Source organism: Oncorhynchus mykiss, chromosome 13, assembly GCF_057628025.1.
Source record: "Oncorhynchus mykiss isolate SJ-2025 chromosome 13, ASM5762802v1, whole genome shotgun sequence".
Lineage (NCBI taxonomy): Eukaryota > Metazoa > Chordata > Actinopteri > Salmoniformes > Salmonidae > Oncorhynchus > Oncorhynchus mykiss.
In genome coordinates, this window is record NC_143034.1 from 29,061,348 (window position 1) to 29,080,781 (window position 19,434).

Genomic DNA, 19,434 nt, shown 5'->3' on the forward strand with positions numbered 1-19,434 from the left:
GCCAAGCACGGGGGTGGCCGTGCTTGACCCCAAGCATACTTCCAAAGTTGTAGCAAAATGTCTTAAGGACAACAAAGTCAAGGTGTTGGAGTGGCCATCACAAAGCCCTGACCTCAATTCTACAGAAAATGTGCGGGCAGAACTGATAAAGTGTGTTTGCGAGCAAGGAGGCCTACAAACCTGACTCAGTTACACCTGCTCTGTCAGGAGGAATGGGCCAGAATTCACCCAACTTATTGTGGGAAGCTTGTGGAAGGCTACCCGAAATGTTTGACCCAGGGTAAACAATTTAAAGGCAATGCTACCAAATACTAATTGAGTGGATGTAAACCTCTGACCCACTGGGAATGTGATGAAAGAAATAGAAGCTGAAATAAATTATTCTCTCAACTATTTTTCTGACATTTCACATTCTTAAAATAAAGTGGTGTTCCTAACTGACCTAAGACAGGGAATTTTTACTAGGATTAAATGTCAGGAATTGTGAAAAACTGAGTTTAAATGTATTTGGCTAAGGTGTATGAAAACTTCCGACTTCCACTGTATCTCAGCATTGACAATGCAAAGCTCGCTGCAGATGACTTCAGAACCAAGTAAGTATATCCAACACCATCCACATATACAGAACACTGCTGGTGCATTCCATAAACCAAGGAATAAGCATAAATTTGTAAACATTCTCGTACTGCTTTTTTAAATGTAATTTTGTGTCTGTAAAAAAGGAAATCAAATGAAATTACTCTCCACCTACACTATAATCACACCCTCCCAACAGACATATCAGAAGCCTGGTGCTACTTTCCATTTTCCCCTAAATGTATGGAATACTTAAGAAATAAGGCCAAAGGGGGTGTGGTACAGTGCCTTGCGAAAGTATTCGGCCCCCTTGAACTTTGCGACCTTTTGCCACATTTCAGGCTTCAAACATAAATATATAAAACTGTATTTTTTTGTGAAGAATCAACAACAAGTGGGACACAATCATGAATTGGAACGACATTTATTGGATATTTCAAACTTTTTTAACAAATCAAAAACTGAAAAATTGGGCGTATGAGGTATGAGAACGAGCTGACCATGCATCAGTCGGTGGAGGCGGACATCCCCTGGCTGAAGAGGATGCTGGACGAGATGACCATGGCCAGATCTGACCTGGAGATGCAGATCGAGGGGCATGAGTGTTTTCTATCCAATGCTATCAATTATATGCATATCCTGGCTTCTGGGCCTGCGTAACAGGCAGTTTACTTTGGGCACGTCTGTCAGGTGGCATCTAAGATTTGATACCAGTAACCCTCCGGGTGCCAGTTCACTTCTCGTCGGACCCGGGATTCAAACGTGCAACCCGTTTGCTGGCTCGCTTCTCTAACCACTAGGCTACCTGCCAACCTGAGGCACATCCTGCAATCCAAACTGAGAGGTGGGTGTACACCATTGGTTTATTGAACTCTTATTCTACCAGGTGATTTGACTGAGAAGAGAACACATTCAAATTAAATTAAATAAAATCCAATTTTATTTGTCACGTACACATGGTTAGCAGATGTTAATGCTAGTGTAGCGAAATGCTTGTGCTTCTAGTTCCGACCATGCAGTAATATCTAACAAGTAATCTAACAATTTCACAACAACTATCTTATACACACAAGTGTATAGGAATTAATAAGAATATGTACATACAAATATTTGGATGAGCGATGGCCGAACGGCATAGGCCAGATGCAGTAAATGGTGTAGTGTACAGTATATACATATACATAGATGAGTATTGTAGGGTATGTAAACATTATATAAAGTGGCAATGTTTAAGTGGTTAGTGATGCGTTTATTACATCCAATTTTTAATTATTAAAGTTGCTAGAGATGAGTCAGTATGTTGGCAGCAGCCACTCAATGTTAGTGGTGGCTGTTTAACAGTCTGATGGCCTTGAGATAGAAGTTGTTTTTCAGTCTCTTGGACCCCGCTTCGACGCACCTGTACTGACTTCGCCTTCTGGATGATTGCGGGGTGAACAGGCAGTGGCTCGGGTGGTTGTTGTCCATGATGATCTTTTTGGTCTTCCTGTGACATCGGGTGGTGTAGGTGTCCTGGAGGGCATGTAGTTTGCCCCCGGTGATGCGTTGTGCAGACCTCACGACCCTCTGGAGAGCCTTACGGTTGTGGACGGAGCAGTTGCCGTACCAGGCGGTGATACAGCCCGACAGGATGCTCTCGATTGTGCATCTGTAAAAGTTTGTGTGCTTTTGGTGACAAGACAAATTTCTTCAGCCTCCTGAGGTTGAAGAGGCGCTTGCTGTGCCTTCTTTACCACGCTGTCTGTGTGGGTGGACCATTTCAGTTTGTCTGTGATGTGTATGCAGAGGAACTTAAAACTTCCCACCTTCTCCACTACTGTCCCTTCGATGTGGATGTGGAGGTGCGCCCTCTGCTGTTTCCTGAAGTCCACAATCATCTCCTTTGTTTTATTGAAGTTGAGGGAGAGGTTGTTTTCCTGACACCACACTCCGAGTGCCCTCAACTCCTCCCTGTAGGCTGTCTCATTGTTGTTGGTAATCAAGCCCACTACTGTTGTGTCGTCTGCAAACTTGATGATTGAGTTGGAGGCATGCATGACCACGCAGTTGTGAGTGAACAGAGAGTACAGGAGAGGGCTGAGCACGCACCCCTGTGGGGCCCCAGTGTTGAGGGTCAGCGAAGTGGATGGGGGGCTGCTCCCTCTGTTGTTTCCTGAAGTCCACAATCATCTCCTTTGTTTTGTTGACATTGAGTGTGAGGTTGTTTTCCTGACACCACACTCCGAGGGCCCTCACCTCCTCCCTGTAGGCCGTCTCGTCGTTGTTGGTAATCAAGCCTACCACTGTAGTGTTGTCGGCAAACTTGATGATTGAGTTGGAGGCGTGCATGGCCACTCAGTCATGGGTGAACAGGGAGTACAGGAGAGGGCTGAGAATGCATCCTTGTGGGTATTGTTTTGAGGATCAGCAGGGTGGAGATGTTGTTTCCTAACTTCACCACCTGGGAGCGGCCCGTCAGGAAGTCCAGGACCCAGTTGCACAGGGCGGGGTCGAGACCCAGGGTCTCGAGCTTAATGACGAGTTTGGATGGTGTTAAATGCTGAGCTGAAGTCGATGAACAGCATTCTTACATAGGTATTCCTCTTGTCCAGATGGGTTAGGGCAGTGTGCAGTGGGAATGCGATTGCGTCGTCTGTGGACCTCTTGGGGCGGTAAGCAAATTGGAGTGGGTCTAGGGTGTCAGGTAGGGTGGAGGTGATGTGGTCCTTGACTAGTCTCTCAAAGCACTTCATGATGACGGAAGTGAGTGCTACGGGCGATAGTCATTTAGCTCAGTTACCTTATCTTTCTTGGGAACAGGAACAATGGTGGCCCTCTTGAAGCATGTGGGAACAGCAGACTGGGATAAGGATTGATTGAATATGTCCATAAACACACCAGCCAGCTGGTCTGCGCATGCTCTGAGGATGCGGCTAGGGATGCCGTCTGAGCCTGCAGCCTTGCGAGGTTTAACACGTTTAAATGTTTTACTCACGTTGGCTGCTGTGAAGGAGCGCCCACAGGTTTTGGTAACGGTCCTTGTCATTGGCACTGTATTGTCCCCAAAGCGAGCAAAGAAGTTGTTCAGTTTGTCTGGGAGCAAGACATCGTGGTCCGCGACAGGGCTGGTTTTCTTTTTGTAGTCCGTGACTGACAGTAGACCCTGCCACATACCTCTCGTGTCTGAGCCGTTGAATTGCGTCTCTACTTTGTCTCTATACTGACGCTTAGCTTGTTTGATTGCCTTGTGGAGGGAATAGCTACACTGTTTGTATTCGGTCATGTCTCCGGTCGCCTTGCCCTGATTAAATGCAGTGGTTCGCGCTTTCAGTTTTGCATGAATGCTGCCATCAATCCACTGTTTCTGGTTGGGAAAGGTTTTAATAGACGCTGTGGGTACAACATCACCGATGCACTTGCTAATAAACTCGCTCACCGAATCAGCGTATTCATCGATGTTATTGTCCGACGCTATGCGGAACATATCCCAGTCCACGTGATCGAAGCAATCTTGAAGTGTGGAATCCGATTGGTCGGACCAGTGTTGAACAGACCTGAGCACAGGCATTTCCTGTTTTAGTTTCTGTCTATAGGCTGGGAGCAACGAAATGGAGTCATGGTCAGCTTTTCCAAAAGGAGGGTGGGGGAGGGCTTTGTATGCGTCGTGGAATTCTAGGTCAGGTGAACAAAAGGACTTCCTGTATGATGTTATGATCACACCACGTCTTGTTAATCATAAGGCATACACCCCCGCACTTCTTCTTACCAGATTGATGTTTGTTTCTGTCAGCGCGATGCGTGAAGAAACCTGGTGGCTGTACTGACTCTGATGACGTATCCTGAGTGAGCCATGTTTCCGTGAAACAAAGAACGTTACAATCTGGACATTGGCGAATAGTATCTTCGGGAGCGGTGTGCGATGTGCCCATCTACGGAGCCTGACAAGAAGACCGCTCCGTCTGCCCCTTCTGCAGTGCCATTGTTTTGGGTCGCCAGCTGGGATCCGATCCATTGTCCTGGGTGGTGGACCAGACAGAGCACCCGCTTCGGGAATGTCATATTCCTGGTCGTAATGTTGGTGAGTTGACGTTGCTCTTATATCCAATAGTTCCTCCCGGCTGTATGTAATAACACTTCAGATTTCCTGAGGTAACAATGTAAGAAATAACACATAAAAAAACAAAATACTGCATAGTCTCCTAGGAACGCGAAGCGAGGCGACCATCAATGTCTTATTTGTAGCAACCACCTACAAATAGTTGCAGTGGAGAGGTGAGGGGATGAAAGATGATCATCCCGGTTGGAGGGCCAGATTTGGGAATTTAGCTACGACACAATCATGGCACACTAGATTGTGTGGTCTGTCATCTTTTTGGAGGGGAGAAGACAGGCAGAGGTCACTTTACATAGTTCATGCTTCATACGTTTTCTCCTTGGGGTTACTGCATGTTCATTCCTATCAAACGTGCACATTCTTTGCTTGTGTCTGATAAGCAGAGTAGCAGCAGCGTGTATAATGATTGTGTGTGAGTGTATGGGCATGTGTGTGTGTGTCTGTGTGTCTGTGTGTCTGTGTGTCTGTCTGTCTGTCTGTCTGTCTGTCTGTCTGTCTGTCTGTCTGTCTGTCTGTCTGTCTGTCTGTCTGTCTGTCTGTCTGTCTGTCTGTCTGTCTGTCTGTCTGCCTGCCTGCCTGCCTGCCTGCCTGCCTGCCTGCCTGCCTGCCTGCCTGCCTGCCTGCCTGTCTGCCTGTCTGCCTGTCTGTCTGTGTGTGTGTGTGTGTGTGTGTGTGTGTGTGTGTGTGTTTGTCCGTGTAGTGATTGTTAGCTTTCAGTAAAATCTCACAGGCAGATTTTCGTGAATAGATTCAATGGTGAGAATCTGTCAAGGCTCACATAGAATAATGTGATTACAAGCTGCAGTAGTTCCTGGTTTTGGGTTTTCACAATTGATTATTTGGATGAATCAGAATTGGGGCAAAGGCGGTGCGTAAACTGGTGCAGGGATTTTCAAGCCTGTGTGCGGACAATAAATGGTTTCCACTGGATTCCACAGCCACAAAGTCAAACTTGGCTATATCATTTTCTTTTGCTTTTTTGTCATGATAAACACTTAGCGAAAGGGAGGGCTTTGGTGGAGAGTTTCCATTTGCGAGGGAGAAGACTTTGCTTCCTTCCTTTGCACGAAGGTAATCATAATTGTTAACGGAATTCCCTCCAGAAGTAAAACAGGAAATGGCAAACTTTCATGAGAAATCTCTGCGATCGAGGGCGGTGCAGTTGCCATACCAAACAGTGATGCAGCCAGTCATGATGCTCTCAATGGTACAGCTGTATTACTTTTTGAGGACTTGAGGGCCCATTCAACCTCCTGAGGAGGAAGAAGAGGAAGATGTGCTGTCACGCCTTCTAAGAACACTAAGGTAACCTGCCTAAATGACTACTGACCCATAGCACTCATGTCTGTAGCCATGAAGTGATTTGAAAGGCTGGTCGTGGCTCACATCAACCCCATTATCCCAGAAACCCTAGACCCATTCCAATTTGCATACTGCCCCAACAGATCCACACATGATGCAATCTCAATTGCACTCCACACTGCCCTTCCCCATCTCGACGAAATAAACACCTATGTGAGAATGCTATTCATTGACTACAGCTCAGCGTTCAACACCATAGTACCCTCAAAGCTCATCACTAAGCTAAGGACCCTGGGACTAAACATCTCCCTCTGCAACTGGATCCTGGACTTCCTGACGGGCCGCACCAGGTCATAAGGGTAGGTAACAACACATCCGCCACGCTGATCCTCAACACGGGGGCCCCTCAGGGGTGCGTGCTCAGCCCCCTCCTGTATTCCCTGTTCACTCATGACTGCATGGCCAGGCACAACACCAACACCATCATCAAGTTTGCCAATGACACAACAGTGTCGGATCACCAACAATGATGAGACAGCCTATAGGGGGGTCAGAGACCTGGCCGTGTGGTGCCAGGACAACAACCTCGCCCTAAACGTGATCAAGACAAAGGACAAAGGAGATGATTGTGGACTCCTGGAAAAGGAGGACCGAGCATGCCCCCATTCTCATTGACGGAGCTGTAGTGGAGCAGGTTGAGAGCTTCAAGTTCCTTGGTGTCCACATCACCAACAAACTATCATGGTCCAATCACACTAAGACAGTCGTGAAGAGGGCACAACAAAACCTATTCCTCCTAAGGAGTCTGAAAAGATTCGGCATGGGTCCTCAGATCCTCAAAAGTTTCTACAGTTGCACCATCGAGAGCATCCTAACTGTTTGCATCACTGCCTGGTATGGCAACTGCAACTGCTCCTCCGACCGTGAGGCACTACAGAGGGTAGTGCATACGGCCCAGTACATCACCAAGCTTCCTGCCATCCAGGACCTCTATGCCAGGCGGTTTCAGAGGAAGGCCCTAAAAATTGTCAGACTCCAGCCACCCTAGTTTAAGACTGTTCTCTCTGCTATAGCACGGCAAGCGGTACCAGAGTGCCAATTCTAGGTCCAAACGGCATCTTAACAGCTTCTACCTGCAAACCATAACACTCCTGAAAAGCTAATCAAATGGCTACCCAGACCTCTCTTTTACACTGCAGCTACTCTGTTTATTATCTTCGCATGGTCACTTTAACTACCCACTTGTACATATTGCTATAGTGATTTTAATGCTGCTGTTTAATTATTTGCTCATTTTATTTTTTTATTTTTTTTACTTTACACTTATTTTTCTTAACTTCTTAATAAGATCCAACCCTTTTTTTCAATTTTCGCCTAAAACGACATACCCAAATCTAACTGCCTGTAGCTCAGGACCTGAAGCAAGGATATGCATATTCTTGATACTGTACTTGAAAATATTGATATTTGAAAGGAAACACTTTGAAGTTTGTGGAAATGTGAAATGAATGTAGGAGAATATAACACATTAGATCTGGTAAAAGATAACACAAACATGCGTTTTTTTGTATTTTATATGTACCATTTCTTTGAAATGCAAGAGAAAGTCCATAATGTATTATTCCAACCCAGGCACAATTTCGATTTTGGTCACTAGATGGCAGCAGTGTGTGTGCAAAGTTTTTCACTGATCAAATGAACCATTGCATTTCTTTTCAAATTGTTGTTTCAAGACTTCCCAAATGTGCCTAATTTGTTCATTAATAACTTTTCATGTTCAAAATTGTGCACTCTCCTCAAACAATAGCATGGCATTCTTTCACTGTAATAGCTACTGTAAATTGGACAGATTAAGATTAGATTAACAAGAATTTAAGCTTTCTGCCAATATCAGTTATGTCTATGTCCTGGGAATTTTTTTTATTTTTCTTACAATCTCATGCTAATTGCATTAGCCTATGTTAGCTCAACACTAACACTAATTAGACATTACGATAAAATATTTTTGTATGGTCATGACCAAGCTTACAAAATATAGTGCTGGGTGAAACAGACAATGTTTTTTACAGCAGAACATATGCTACTTTGTGATAATGGTAGAATAATATAATCATGTGGGTGTACATATCTATGCCTAAAATGTTATCCCATGGCTACAGACAGTACAGACAGTACATTGGCAGAATGCATAAAGAGTAGATTATTTAAAATTTGATCTGTTCTTTTCATTGCACTGTATCAACAGAGACAGAGTGCTTCTGTTGTCTGGCCCTCCATCCTTCATCACCTATCCACACCCAAACAATAAATCTCTATGGCCACACCCTACTACAAGTCAACCTGTGGAAGGGACACCGATCCCAGGACAAAAATTGATAATACATAATATATAGGCCTAGGGTTTCAAGCTTATATTTCCCGTTTGTGGACAACTTAATAATGAATGTGTTGGATTTACTTCTCCATCTCAACCATTAATCTATAGTACTGAGCCAGTGGCACAAATGAAACTAGCTAAGTCGGTCTTGACTGTTAAGTCTTTACTGAAGACTCATCTCTTCAGTAGGTCATATGATTGAGTGTAGTCTGGCCCAGGAGTGTGAAGGTGAACGGAAAGGCTCTGGAGGAACGAACCTCCCTTGCTGTCTCTGCCTTGCCGTTTCCCCTTTCTCTGCTGGGATTCTCTGCCTCTAACCCTATTACAGGGGCTGAGTCACTGGCTTACTGGTGCTCTTCCATGCCGTCCCGAAGGGTGCGTCACTTGAGTGGGTTGAGTCACTGATGTGATCTTCCTGTCTGGGTTGACGCCCCCCCTTGGGTTGTGCCATGGTGGAGATCTTTGTAGGCTATACTCTGCCTTGTCTCAGGATGGTAAGTTGGTGGTTGAAGATATCTCTCTAGTGGTGTGGGGGCTGTGCTTTGGCAAAGTGGGTGGGGTTATATCCTGCCTGTTTGGCCCTGTCCGGGGGTATCATCGGATGGGGCCACAGTGTCTCCTGACCCTTCCTGTCTCAGCCTCCAGTATTTATGCTGCAGTAGTTTGTGTCGGGGGGCTAGGGTCAGTCTGTTATATCTGGAGTACTTCTCATGTCTTATCTGTTGTCCTGTGTGAATTTAAGTATGCCCTCTAATTCTCTCTTTCTCTCTTTCTTTCTCTCTCTCGGAGGACCTGAGCCCTAGGACCATGCCTCAGGACTACATGGCATGATGACTCCTTGCTGTCCCCAGTCCACCTGGCCATGCTGCTGCTCCAGTTTCAACTGTTCTGCCTGCGGCTATGGAACACTGACTTGTTCACCGGACGTGCTATCTGTCCCAGACCTGCTGTTTTCAACTCTCTAGAGACAGCAGGAGCGGTAGAGATACTCTTAATGATCGGCTATGAAAAGTCAACTGAAATTTACTCCTGAGGTGCTGACTTGTTGCACCCTCAACAACTACTGTGATTATTATTTGACCATGCTGGTTATTTATGAATATTTGAACATCTTGGCCATGTTCTGTTATAATCTCCACCCGGCACAGCCAGAAGAGTACTGGCAACCCCTCATAGCCTGGTTCCTCTCGAGGTTTCTTCCTAGGTTTTGGCCTTTCTAGGGAGTTTTTCCTAGCAACCGTGCTTCTACACCTGCATTGCCTTCTGTTTGGGGTTTTAGGCTGGGCTTCTGTACAGCACTTTGAGATATCAGCTGATGTAAGAAGGGCTATATAAATAAACTTGATTTGATTATCACAATCTATGCATGCAACCACTCACTTACATTACTGACTACACACACCATTGTTACTTGTTTATAGTTTACTTTAGCTAACTTTTCCCTGTAAATCGTGGGAAAACTCTTTCCACACAGAGACTGTTGATTTTTGTTTGTCTTGTTAGTTTTGGCAAATCTCAACACTAATCATCTATGCCTGCAACCACTCACTTACACTACTGACTACACACACACCATTGTTACTTGTTTATAGTTTACTTTAGTTAATAAATGTTTTTTTTATTCCTTGATCTCTGCGTTGGCACCCTTCTTGTTACTGGCGATGAGCTGGTTTGTGACATAAGCAGTAGATACATTTCCTTCAAATTTAGCTATTTTGTGTAGACAACCCAACACAATTCAATATAATTTTTGTAATACAATAGCCTAAAGTGAAGGCTCTTACAAACTTTTGTAACAGTTCAACCTTAAAATGAGTAAAACATCCATAGCAGTTGTTTTCGCGCTGCCAGAGGTGGAACTGCGTTTGCTCTGTCAAAGCCAAAGCAGCTCTTGGCATTATACCTAAAGCAGACATTGAATTTGGCTACAGGGAGTCCCAGTAATATAAATCAAATGCAGCCTTGTTTACAAGTTCAATAGCTGGAATATGAGCAGGGCCAGCTCCAGGCATAAGCGACGTAAGCCACATTTGGGGCCCTCTGACCAACTGTGAAAATTTGTGTTTTCCTGTTCACCTCATGGCTAAATGTGTATAACTGCAGAAAATGTTTCTCTCCACTGTCAAGAAGGGGGCACTAAACGTTTTGCCTGCTTGATGGGGGGCCCCCCAACCAAATCTCGCTTAGAGCCAACTCTGAATGTGAGATGTAATCTACACCTCGATTAGGATGATAAAAATCTTCATTTTGTTGAAAGATTTTTCAATTTGAGCCTAATTCTTTCTATATAGCCTATATTTTGGACTTTGCTTTAAATGGGAAATCTGTCGCCGTCAATTGAGCTTACTGCACAAAAACCATAATGCATTTGGCTATATTTTATTGTTATTATTTTTTGTTGTTGAATTTTACCCCTTTTTCTCCCCAATTTCGTAGTATCCAATTGTTGTAGTAGCTACTATCTTGTCTCATCACTACAACTCCCGTACGGGCTCGGGAGAGACGAAGGTTGAAAGTCATGCGTCCTCCGATACATAACCAACCAAGCCACTGCTTCTTTAACACAGCGCACATCCAACCAGGCGCACCAATGCGCCAGAGGAAACACCGTGCACCTGGCCACTTTGGCTAGCGTACACTGCACCCAGCCCGCCACAGGAGTCGCTGGTGCGCGATGAGACAAGGACACCCCTACCGACCAAGCCCTCCCTAACCCGGGCGACGCTAGGCCAATTGTGCGTCGCCCCACGGACCTCCCGGTCGCGGCCGGTTACGACAGAGCCTGGGCGCAAACCCAGGACTCTGATGGCACAGTTGGCACTGCAGTACAGCGCCCTTAACCACTGCGCCACCCGGGAGGCCCGCATTTGGCTATATTGATGTTCTGAATAAGAAACTATAATTGCTCATTTTACAATATTACAACATATTTGGTAGGAAGAATAACATCAAATATGGCTTGGATTAGATTTTTTTCATAATTATTATCATGACATTGCATACCCAACATTACATGTCATGTTAAACTAAGTAAAATTGTAGGAACTTAGCTTTAAAACAGAAATGTCAGGGCCAAATTTCTGGTCCTAGTCCACCCCTGCTTGCACAATGTACTTTTAATGAAATCTCAACTGCAATTCAGCTCATTTGGTTGTACTATTCATTAGATGAAGAAGAACAATGATAACACATACCGTTGTACAGAAAAACACTCTGTCATCGTTTTCTCATTTGAACTTTGTTCTAAATGGTTAAAAAGGCAGTTCCATTGGAATTTGGTTGTGTTTTTGGATGGTTGAAAGCATAGTGATAACACATTGGGAATTCAACAAACTTTTGGATGTCTTTTTGAATGGGTGAATGTAGGTTAAACTCTCATTGATCAACATCTCAACCAAAAATCCCCCAATTGTCCATTTTGAAAAGACGTGGTGTGCCCAATGTGATGTCACTGCAACATACATGTTAATGGTATGTTAGCTATGGTGACAATTTACCTACAAAGGATAAATATGACATTTTTATTACATATTCCACCAATGCCACTATAATCCACTTTACCACAAATGATTAACATGTGGACATAAATGATGCAATGCTCTTTAGCTTTAACCAAATACAAAGAAACCTTTTCACATACTAAATGTGAGACTCAAATGGTAACCTCTGGAGCATAATAAAGAAAAATCTGCAGGAAATGCTCTGGTGATATGGCAATATACAAACAAGCGACAGCTTGTTCTTGCACTCTGCAGATGCCAAGTTCCCTGCCAAGGTGTTAAGGGAAAAGAACAGTACTATAATCCCATCTGAGGTGAGTTTTCCTGGGGTACGATGCCCGGAGTAATGACTCATCCCATAGGGGCTATAAAGTGGTACTTTTATCTACAGACTCTTACAATAGATTGAACATGCATAAAGTTGAGTGAAACTTAAAACAATGGTACCTGACCCTGTGCATGAAATCCGAAAAACTACCAAGGAGCAATGGACTGTTGCGTTCAATGAAAAGGACAGGAGATGTTCTTGCGAGATACCAGTGTGTGAGACAAAGACAGGTCTGTTCAGGGAGAATATTGTCTGGGTGTCAAGCGAAAGATCATCTTGTACCGTGAAGTTTCTTTGCAACTTGTTGTCTTAGTAACATAACAGGTTCAGGTAAATAGCCATTCTGTGTGACATGGCAAAGCTCACCTGTCAAAGTTAAACTGTGTGTGTTGACTGACTGACTGACCTACCTGGGGATAATAGAAGCAGGTTTGTCTATGCTTTCAACCAGACGCTATTATGGGGGAGGAAATCCATCTGTTTATGGTTGTGTGCAATTTTATATGTTTGTGCAGGCAGACACCATCTATAGAGTGAGATGGGGGAGGGTGGAGTTGCACGACAATGGTATATTTTCAAAATTCACACCAAGTACATATCTATCTATCCTCTTCCATCTCCTTCTGCATGCTAGCATCTGCCCGCAGGGTGTCAAAGTGGGTGGAGGAGCCCTGCCCTGCCCTGCCCTACATGAGGTAATACCTCCCTGTATTCCTCCCTTCTCTACTCCTTCCTTCTGCATCCCCCACCGGTGTCCTCCTCCCAACCTCCCTCCCACCTTAAGCCCTGTGCAGCATATAAAGGGAACAGTGGCTGGGCCGTGCACCACATTCTCTCTCCTCTTCATCCCAGGCAGGCAGACTCCTTCTCAGCAGCCATGTCCTTCTCCAGATCTAGCATGTCCTACAGCAGCAGCGGTGGTGGTGGAGGTGGCACCATGTCCATGAGGTCTGGAGGTGGAGGTGGAATGGGTATGGGCTCCTCACGCTTCTCCTCGATGGGTGGTGGTGGTGGTGGAGGAGGCCGCGTCACTGCCATGAGGGCCGGCAGTGTGTATGGAGGTGCAGGAGGCTCTGGGGTGCGCATCTCTAGCTCCTCGTTTGGTTCCGGCGGAGGAGGTGGTGGTGGCGGTTATGGTTTCGGAATGGGAGGGGGTGGCGGCGGAGGTGGCGGTTATGGTTTCGGCATGGGAGGGGGTGGTGGTGGTGGTGGAGCCGACCTCCATGTGTCGGCCAACGAGAAGGCCACAATGCAGAACCTGAACGACCGTCTGTCCAACTACTTGGAGAAGGTGCGCTCTCTGGAGGCGGCCAACGCCGAGCTGGAGCTGAAGATCCGTCAGTTCATGGAGAGCAAGACGTCCCCCAGCGCTCGCGACTACTCTCGCTTCCACGCTACTATCGCCGACCTGCAGGACAAGGTACGTGACATGTCTCCTTGATAGCAAAAGCACTAAATAATAATCTCAGCATGTCAAAACATGATAATGTCTGCAGAGTGACAATGTCATGCTTTGTTAGAGAGTACAGATACATGTTACACATGTCATCAGCTTGTTTTCCAAGTTACTAAGCGTGACATGAATATGATTTGCTAAATGCTAAATGATACACATTTGTTATAATTGATTCAACCAAGATATTGCACCAAAGATAGATGCAAAGACAGTATGCATATTTGCAGCTGACACATTGAAAATATAGCAGACCATTGAAACCAATCCTTCCTGTCTGTTAAGAGCCCCTAGGCGATTGCGAAAGGTGCCATTTGTTTCTTTGTGTCATGTTTTACAATGTTCACAAAGACAAAAGGTTCCCTGTAATGCTTCTATGGGCTATTATTTACAGTGCAGCTGAAACTCAGAACTCAATGATTACAGTGTGGTATCACAGTTTGTGTGTACTGCATTAGTGTGAAATTCCATGCATGCCCCATCCTGAAATGTTTTGCCATCCTCCACCTCTCAGATCCAGGCTGCCACTTGCTTGAATGGGAGCATCTATCTGAACATCGACAATGCAAAGCTCGCTGCAGACGACTTCAGAACCAAGTAAGTATATCAAACACCATCCACAGATACAGTACACTGCTGGTGCATTCCATATACCAAATGGAATAAGTCCAAATCTGTAAAAACCCTCATACTGCTTTTTATTTAATTTTGTGTTGAATCTATAAAAATGGAAGCCACTGGCCATTACCCTTCACCTCCACAGTGTCGTGCCGTTGGCCTGGGGCCTGGGCCTTCAGTGAGGTCCTACACAGTCCCACCCGAATTAATCCACCTCTTATTACCATCATTATGATGCCATGGCTCTAGACACTATACATTTAGACAGAAACACAGTATAACCAGGTGCTGCGTTCCCTTGAAATTGACATTTTTCTTCAGAGAATTGCTGGGGAAGAGTACAATACAGTACAGTTCAACTAATAGGCAAGAACATAGTCGAGTGCAACAGAGTTATATTAATATTCTTCTTCTATCCATTTCTGATCCACAAACTTTGAGCTTTAAGTTTCCCCCCAAAAATACAGTTCCTGTTTACCCAAAAACATGACACACTCAACGAGTCTTTTCAATATTTCCCTATTTTTCTTCACCTTTTCATTGTGCAGCTCCGTTGCCCTGCGCGCTTGTTCGTTGAGCTGTAGATCCACTAGGGTGTCCCCAAAAGTTTTCAAAAGCACCATTGCTTGTAAGTGGCCAGCCGTACTTTGGTGTCTCATTGCTGCCTTGGTTAGACAACTCAAGTTTGCAAAGCCAGTGTGGCTTCAAACACCAAATCGATCACTTGCAAATAATAGGCATTCCCAGCAGTACAGTTTGCAGTGCTTCTCGGAGCCTGTGAGCCATTGATCGCGCTCATAGTTGGAACTTTGAAAGTGGTGAACGAACCCCTTTCCCGCCTGTGACAGGCTTTGTAGCGTCGGCGTCGGGCGACCTCTCCTTACAATGTCTAACTTTTCTTGAAAAGTTTGTCTTGAGAATGGCGTTATAATTGTATCCTCGACCAAATCGATATCTTCTCCTCCTTCCGCCATGGTGGGTTGAAAAACAGCTTAGTAGTACGCGAATTAATTTATTTATCAAATTCAGTTTCCTAGTTCTGAGGTTCTGCATAGACCTGCCCATAGGACCTGCCTCTCAATATTGGTAATCCAATCAAAAGACGTGCACGCACTACGCCTGCTAGCTGGCTCCTGTGTAACACTGGAGCCAGCCAGCAGGCGTACAATAGCCAACTCTAAAGCTGATTGGTTGACACTAAATTTTCATTTCATTTCACTTTAAGCTACAAGCGCCCGCACTGTTGATTCTGAAGGCCTGTGGGCAGATTTTAGACCCCTGGCAACACATGATGGCTGAATATTATTGGATAAAAGATCTAACATAAAGACCAGCCCTCCAAATCTCAACCTGGGGCTGGAAGCAGTGCAACCAAGAAGAAAGCTATGAAATTAAGAGTGTAACTCTTACTCTGGGGAATAATTTAATACATCTTTGTGGGAAAATATATTTAAAAATATATATATATTCTGATGATGTTTAGGCCAGCAGAGAAGGCCTTGCTGGCCCTGACGGCCCACCACCGCACGTCCACAATAACTACACCCTCCCAACAGACATATCAGAAGCCTGGTGTTACTTTCTGTTATTTTCCCAAACTAAATGGAATACTAGAATCTATAACCCTCCTGCTATTCCCACAGAGGAACACATTCCGGCAATTATTTGACCTAAGCTCTCTCTGTCTCTCAGGTATGAGAACGAGCTGGCCATGCGTCAGTCAGTGGAGGCGGACATCGCCGGGATGAAGAGGATGCTGGACGAGATGACCATGGCCAGATCTGACCTGGAGATGCAGATCGAGGGGCTAAAGGAGGAGCTCATCTATCTCAAGAAGAACCATGAGGAGGTGGGTGTGGGCTGATGGAACATATCCATACAGTCCTTTAATGTATTCTATTGACCATGTCAACCTGCTATGGGTCTCCACTAGACCACCACTGCTGGCTTTCAAGCACATCTGTATCAAGCAATGGTGTTCAAATGTATAATGAAGACAGAGGGCAGCTCAAGTTGTTACCATCAGCAGAGGTTAGTCACTCACCCCTATGTGTTTCTCCACAGGAGCTGCTGGCCATGAGGACACAGATGACTGGACAGATCAACGTGGAGGTGGACGCAGCACCACAGCAGGACCTGTCCAGAGTCATGGCTGAGATCCGTGAGCAGTACGAGTCCGTTAGTGCCAAGAACCAGCGCGATCTGGAGTCCTGGTTCCAGACCAAGGTAGAACCTCTAGAACCACTAAACTGTGTTCATGGTGTAGATGTTCCTTCAATTCTAGTTGGTAACGTTGTCACATTCTATCATGAGCTGAAATGTTGGTTTGTTCCTGTGATGATTGACCATTGATTTACAGACAGAGACGTTGAACAAGGAGGTGGCATCCAGCACAGAGGTTCTCCAGACCTCCAAGTCAGAGATCTCAGAGATCCGTCGCACACTGCAGGGCTTGGAAATCGAACTGCAGTCCCAGCTCAGCATGGTGAGACGTAATTACAAACATCTGACCAAGGACCACAGTTTAGGGGTCTCTAACACAAGTTGTTATAGCCAGGCACCACTCCATTACTATAGCTAACCTCTACCTGCCTACACATTCAATTTCTAGAGCTAACTTTTTCAGTATGACTTTAAACATTTCAAAACCCCAACCAACTCCCACAGTTTTTGACCCATCATCTCTATCCTTCCCGGCCAATAGAAAGGCTCCCTGGAGAACACGCTGGCGGAGACGGAGGGCCGTTACTCCATGCAGCTGGGACGCCTCCAGAACCAAGTGACCAGTCTGGAGGAACAGCTAGTGTCTCTCCGCAGCGACATGGAACGCCAAGGCCAGGAGTACAAGATGCTGCTGGACATTAAGACACGCCTGGAGATGGAGATCGCTGAGTACAGGAGGCTGCTGGACGGAGAGGCTAGCGGGTAAGGCAGGATGGGAAGAGGGGTGACAAGGGTCCTTGAAACAAGTGAAAATTAATGAATGTTTCCTTCAACATTTAACTTTATAAACAATGTTCTTTTGAAGTCGACCTTAATATGAGCCATTGTTACTTTTGACATGAATCTACTGGTGTTTGACCTTTAATAGATACTTATTATGATCATAGATGCTAACTATGCTAACCATGGGTTTCCCTTCCTCACAGCCTCGGCCTCAGCTCCTCAAAATCTGTCCACAGCTCCTCCAGCTCCGGCCCCAGGTCCTCCACCAAAGGCAAGGTGGTGATCGTCACAGAGGAAATGGTGGACGGCAAGGTTGTTTCCTCAAGTGGAACCAAACACACCACATAAGGTCCCACACACGCAGCGAGCACTGCAGCAAGCAACGGGTTAACCCCATAGAAATATAATTACTTGAATGGGTATATGAAATGAGAGGCCAGCACATAGAATATTGCTGTTCCCCAGTGCTTAATTCATGCATCCTAAAATACAACGTTTCTATGGTTAACACCTCCAGAACAGCACATTCTACTACATCTGGATTGAACACCAACAACAGAACCCCATTGTCAATGTAATAAAGATGCTCTGACTTGCTGACACCATCATTCTGTCTTCTGTGTCTTTCAACTTGATTTATCTGATCTGGCGTGCTCCCAAACATCTGACAATCACATAGGTTGTTATCTTTTGCACATGAGGCCAAATCTATGGTCTTGAGAAAGTACATGTGTCATTATGATCTTGAATAGTGTAATAATGACGATCACTTGTACTGAGTTTAATACTTGGCAGTAGTTGTATGAACGCTGACAGTCGAAATTTGGATTCAAGGTGTCAGCAAAATTATACAATTCAATCTCTATTAATCAAACTCCAAAAATGTTAAGCATTAGATTCAGAGTTATGTACTGTATGGGGGTGTTTGTGGAGTCAGCTGTTGAGCTGTACACCATGTTTTGGTTGAAAGATGAAAACAATGATGAAAACAATTCATTTGAAATGAGAACACAAATTGTATCTGCTATGACATCCATACTCAGACATTCTTATAGTCTGTCTATGATAAAGCATGAATATCTCTGAAACAAGTGAAACCACACAGTCCATTCTCCTTCAACCACATAATCTTTATTGATGGTTGTCTTGACAAATGATTACTTGACATTCTGGGTTGTCTCTCATCACTACCATGTAGGTTTATGTAAAGGGGTCAGGAGTCAGATCTGAATAATAAATAACTCTGGCTAAACCAGGTCTGGGCAAATTCTTCCATGGAGGGCCACATTAGAATATATTTTTGCCTTTGCGGGCCAGAATCATATTACAGGATTATACATCATGTGTATGACTGTGTTGACAGATATATCTACTGTAAATCACGTCCAGATATGCTACTTATTTGACTTTTTTAACATGCACAGAAATAAACCACAACCATGTTCTCCTATTGGTAGGTAATTTCCAATATTAAACATGCAATGAACTACAGGGAAGAAAAAGTACACTGTGCATTCAGCACCACGGACAGAACTCTTGTTAAAGGGTATGCACAAGAACAAAAGAAAGAGAGCTCAACATTACCTTTAAACTACTCAATCAGTGTGAGGAGTGAAGTCTCTGATGGGCATTGACTAGAGCAGTGAAGTCAGGTATAGTTTCTGACGTCGCTATGCGTAGGATTGCTGAGAGGTGAGAGTCAGCAAGAGATGATCTGTGCCTTGACTTGTTGTATTTTGTCACTGAAAATGTCTGGTCACATACACTACTGTTGAAAAGTTTGGGGTCACTTAGAAATGTCCTTGTTTTTGAAAGAAAAGTTATTTTTTTGTCCATTAAATAACATAAAATTGAGCTAACATAATTGCAAAAGGGTTCACTAATGATCAATTAGCCTGTAAAAAATGATAAACTTGGATTAGCTAACACAACGTGCCATTGGAACACAGGAGTGATGGTTGCTGATAATGAGCCTCTGTACGCCGATGTAGATATTCCATAAAAAAATCTGCCATTTCCAGCTACACTTGTCATTTACAACATTAATAATGTCTACACTGTATTTCCGATGAATTTGATGTGATGAGGATTCCAGTTTGCATATAGTCCAGTGAAGTTCCTTGATGGCCATCTTGGTGTCTGTTTGAGGGGGAACGTACACAGCTGTGATTTTAACTGATGAGAATTCTCTTGGTAGGTAAAATGGCCGGCACTTGATTGTAGGGAATTCTAGACCGGGTG

General features: G+C 44.7%; 1 protein-coding gene across 1 annotated transcript; it reads left to right on the top strand.

Annotated features, from left to right (window-relative positions):
* The first annotated feature begins 11,207 nt into the window (after window positions 1-11,207).
* LOC110485896 (keratin, type I cytoskeletal 13) lies at window positions 11,208-17,801 on the top strand. Its single transcript, XM_036940570.2, has 7 exons — window positions 11,208-13,596; window positions 14,144-14,226; window positions 15,940-16,096; window positions 16,312-16,473; window positions 16,607-16,732; window positions 16,952-17,172; window positions 17,397-17,801. Exons 1-7 carry the CDS (start codon window positions 13,054-13,056, stop codon window positions 17,539-17,541), a joined length of 1,437 nt encoding a protein of 478 aa, XP_036796465.2. The 5' UTR covers window positions 11,208-13,053; the 3' UTR covers window positions 17,542-17,801.
* Window positions 17,802-19,434: the final 1,633 nt, after the last annotated feature.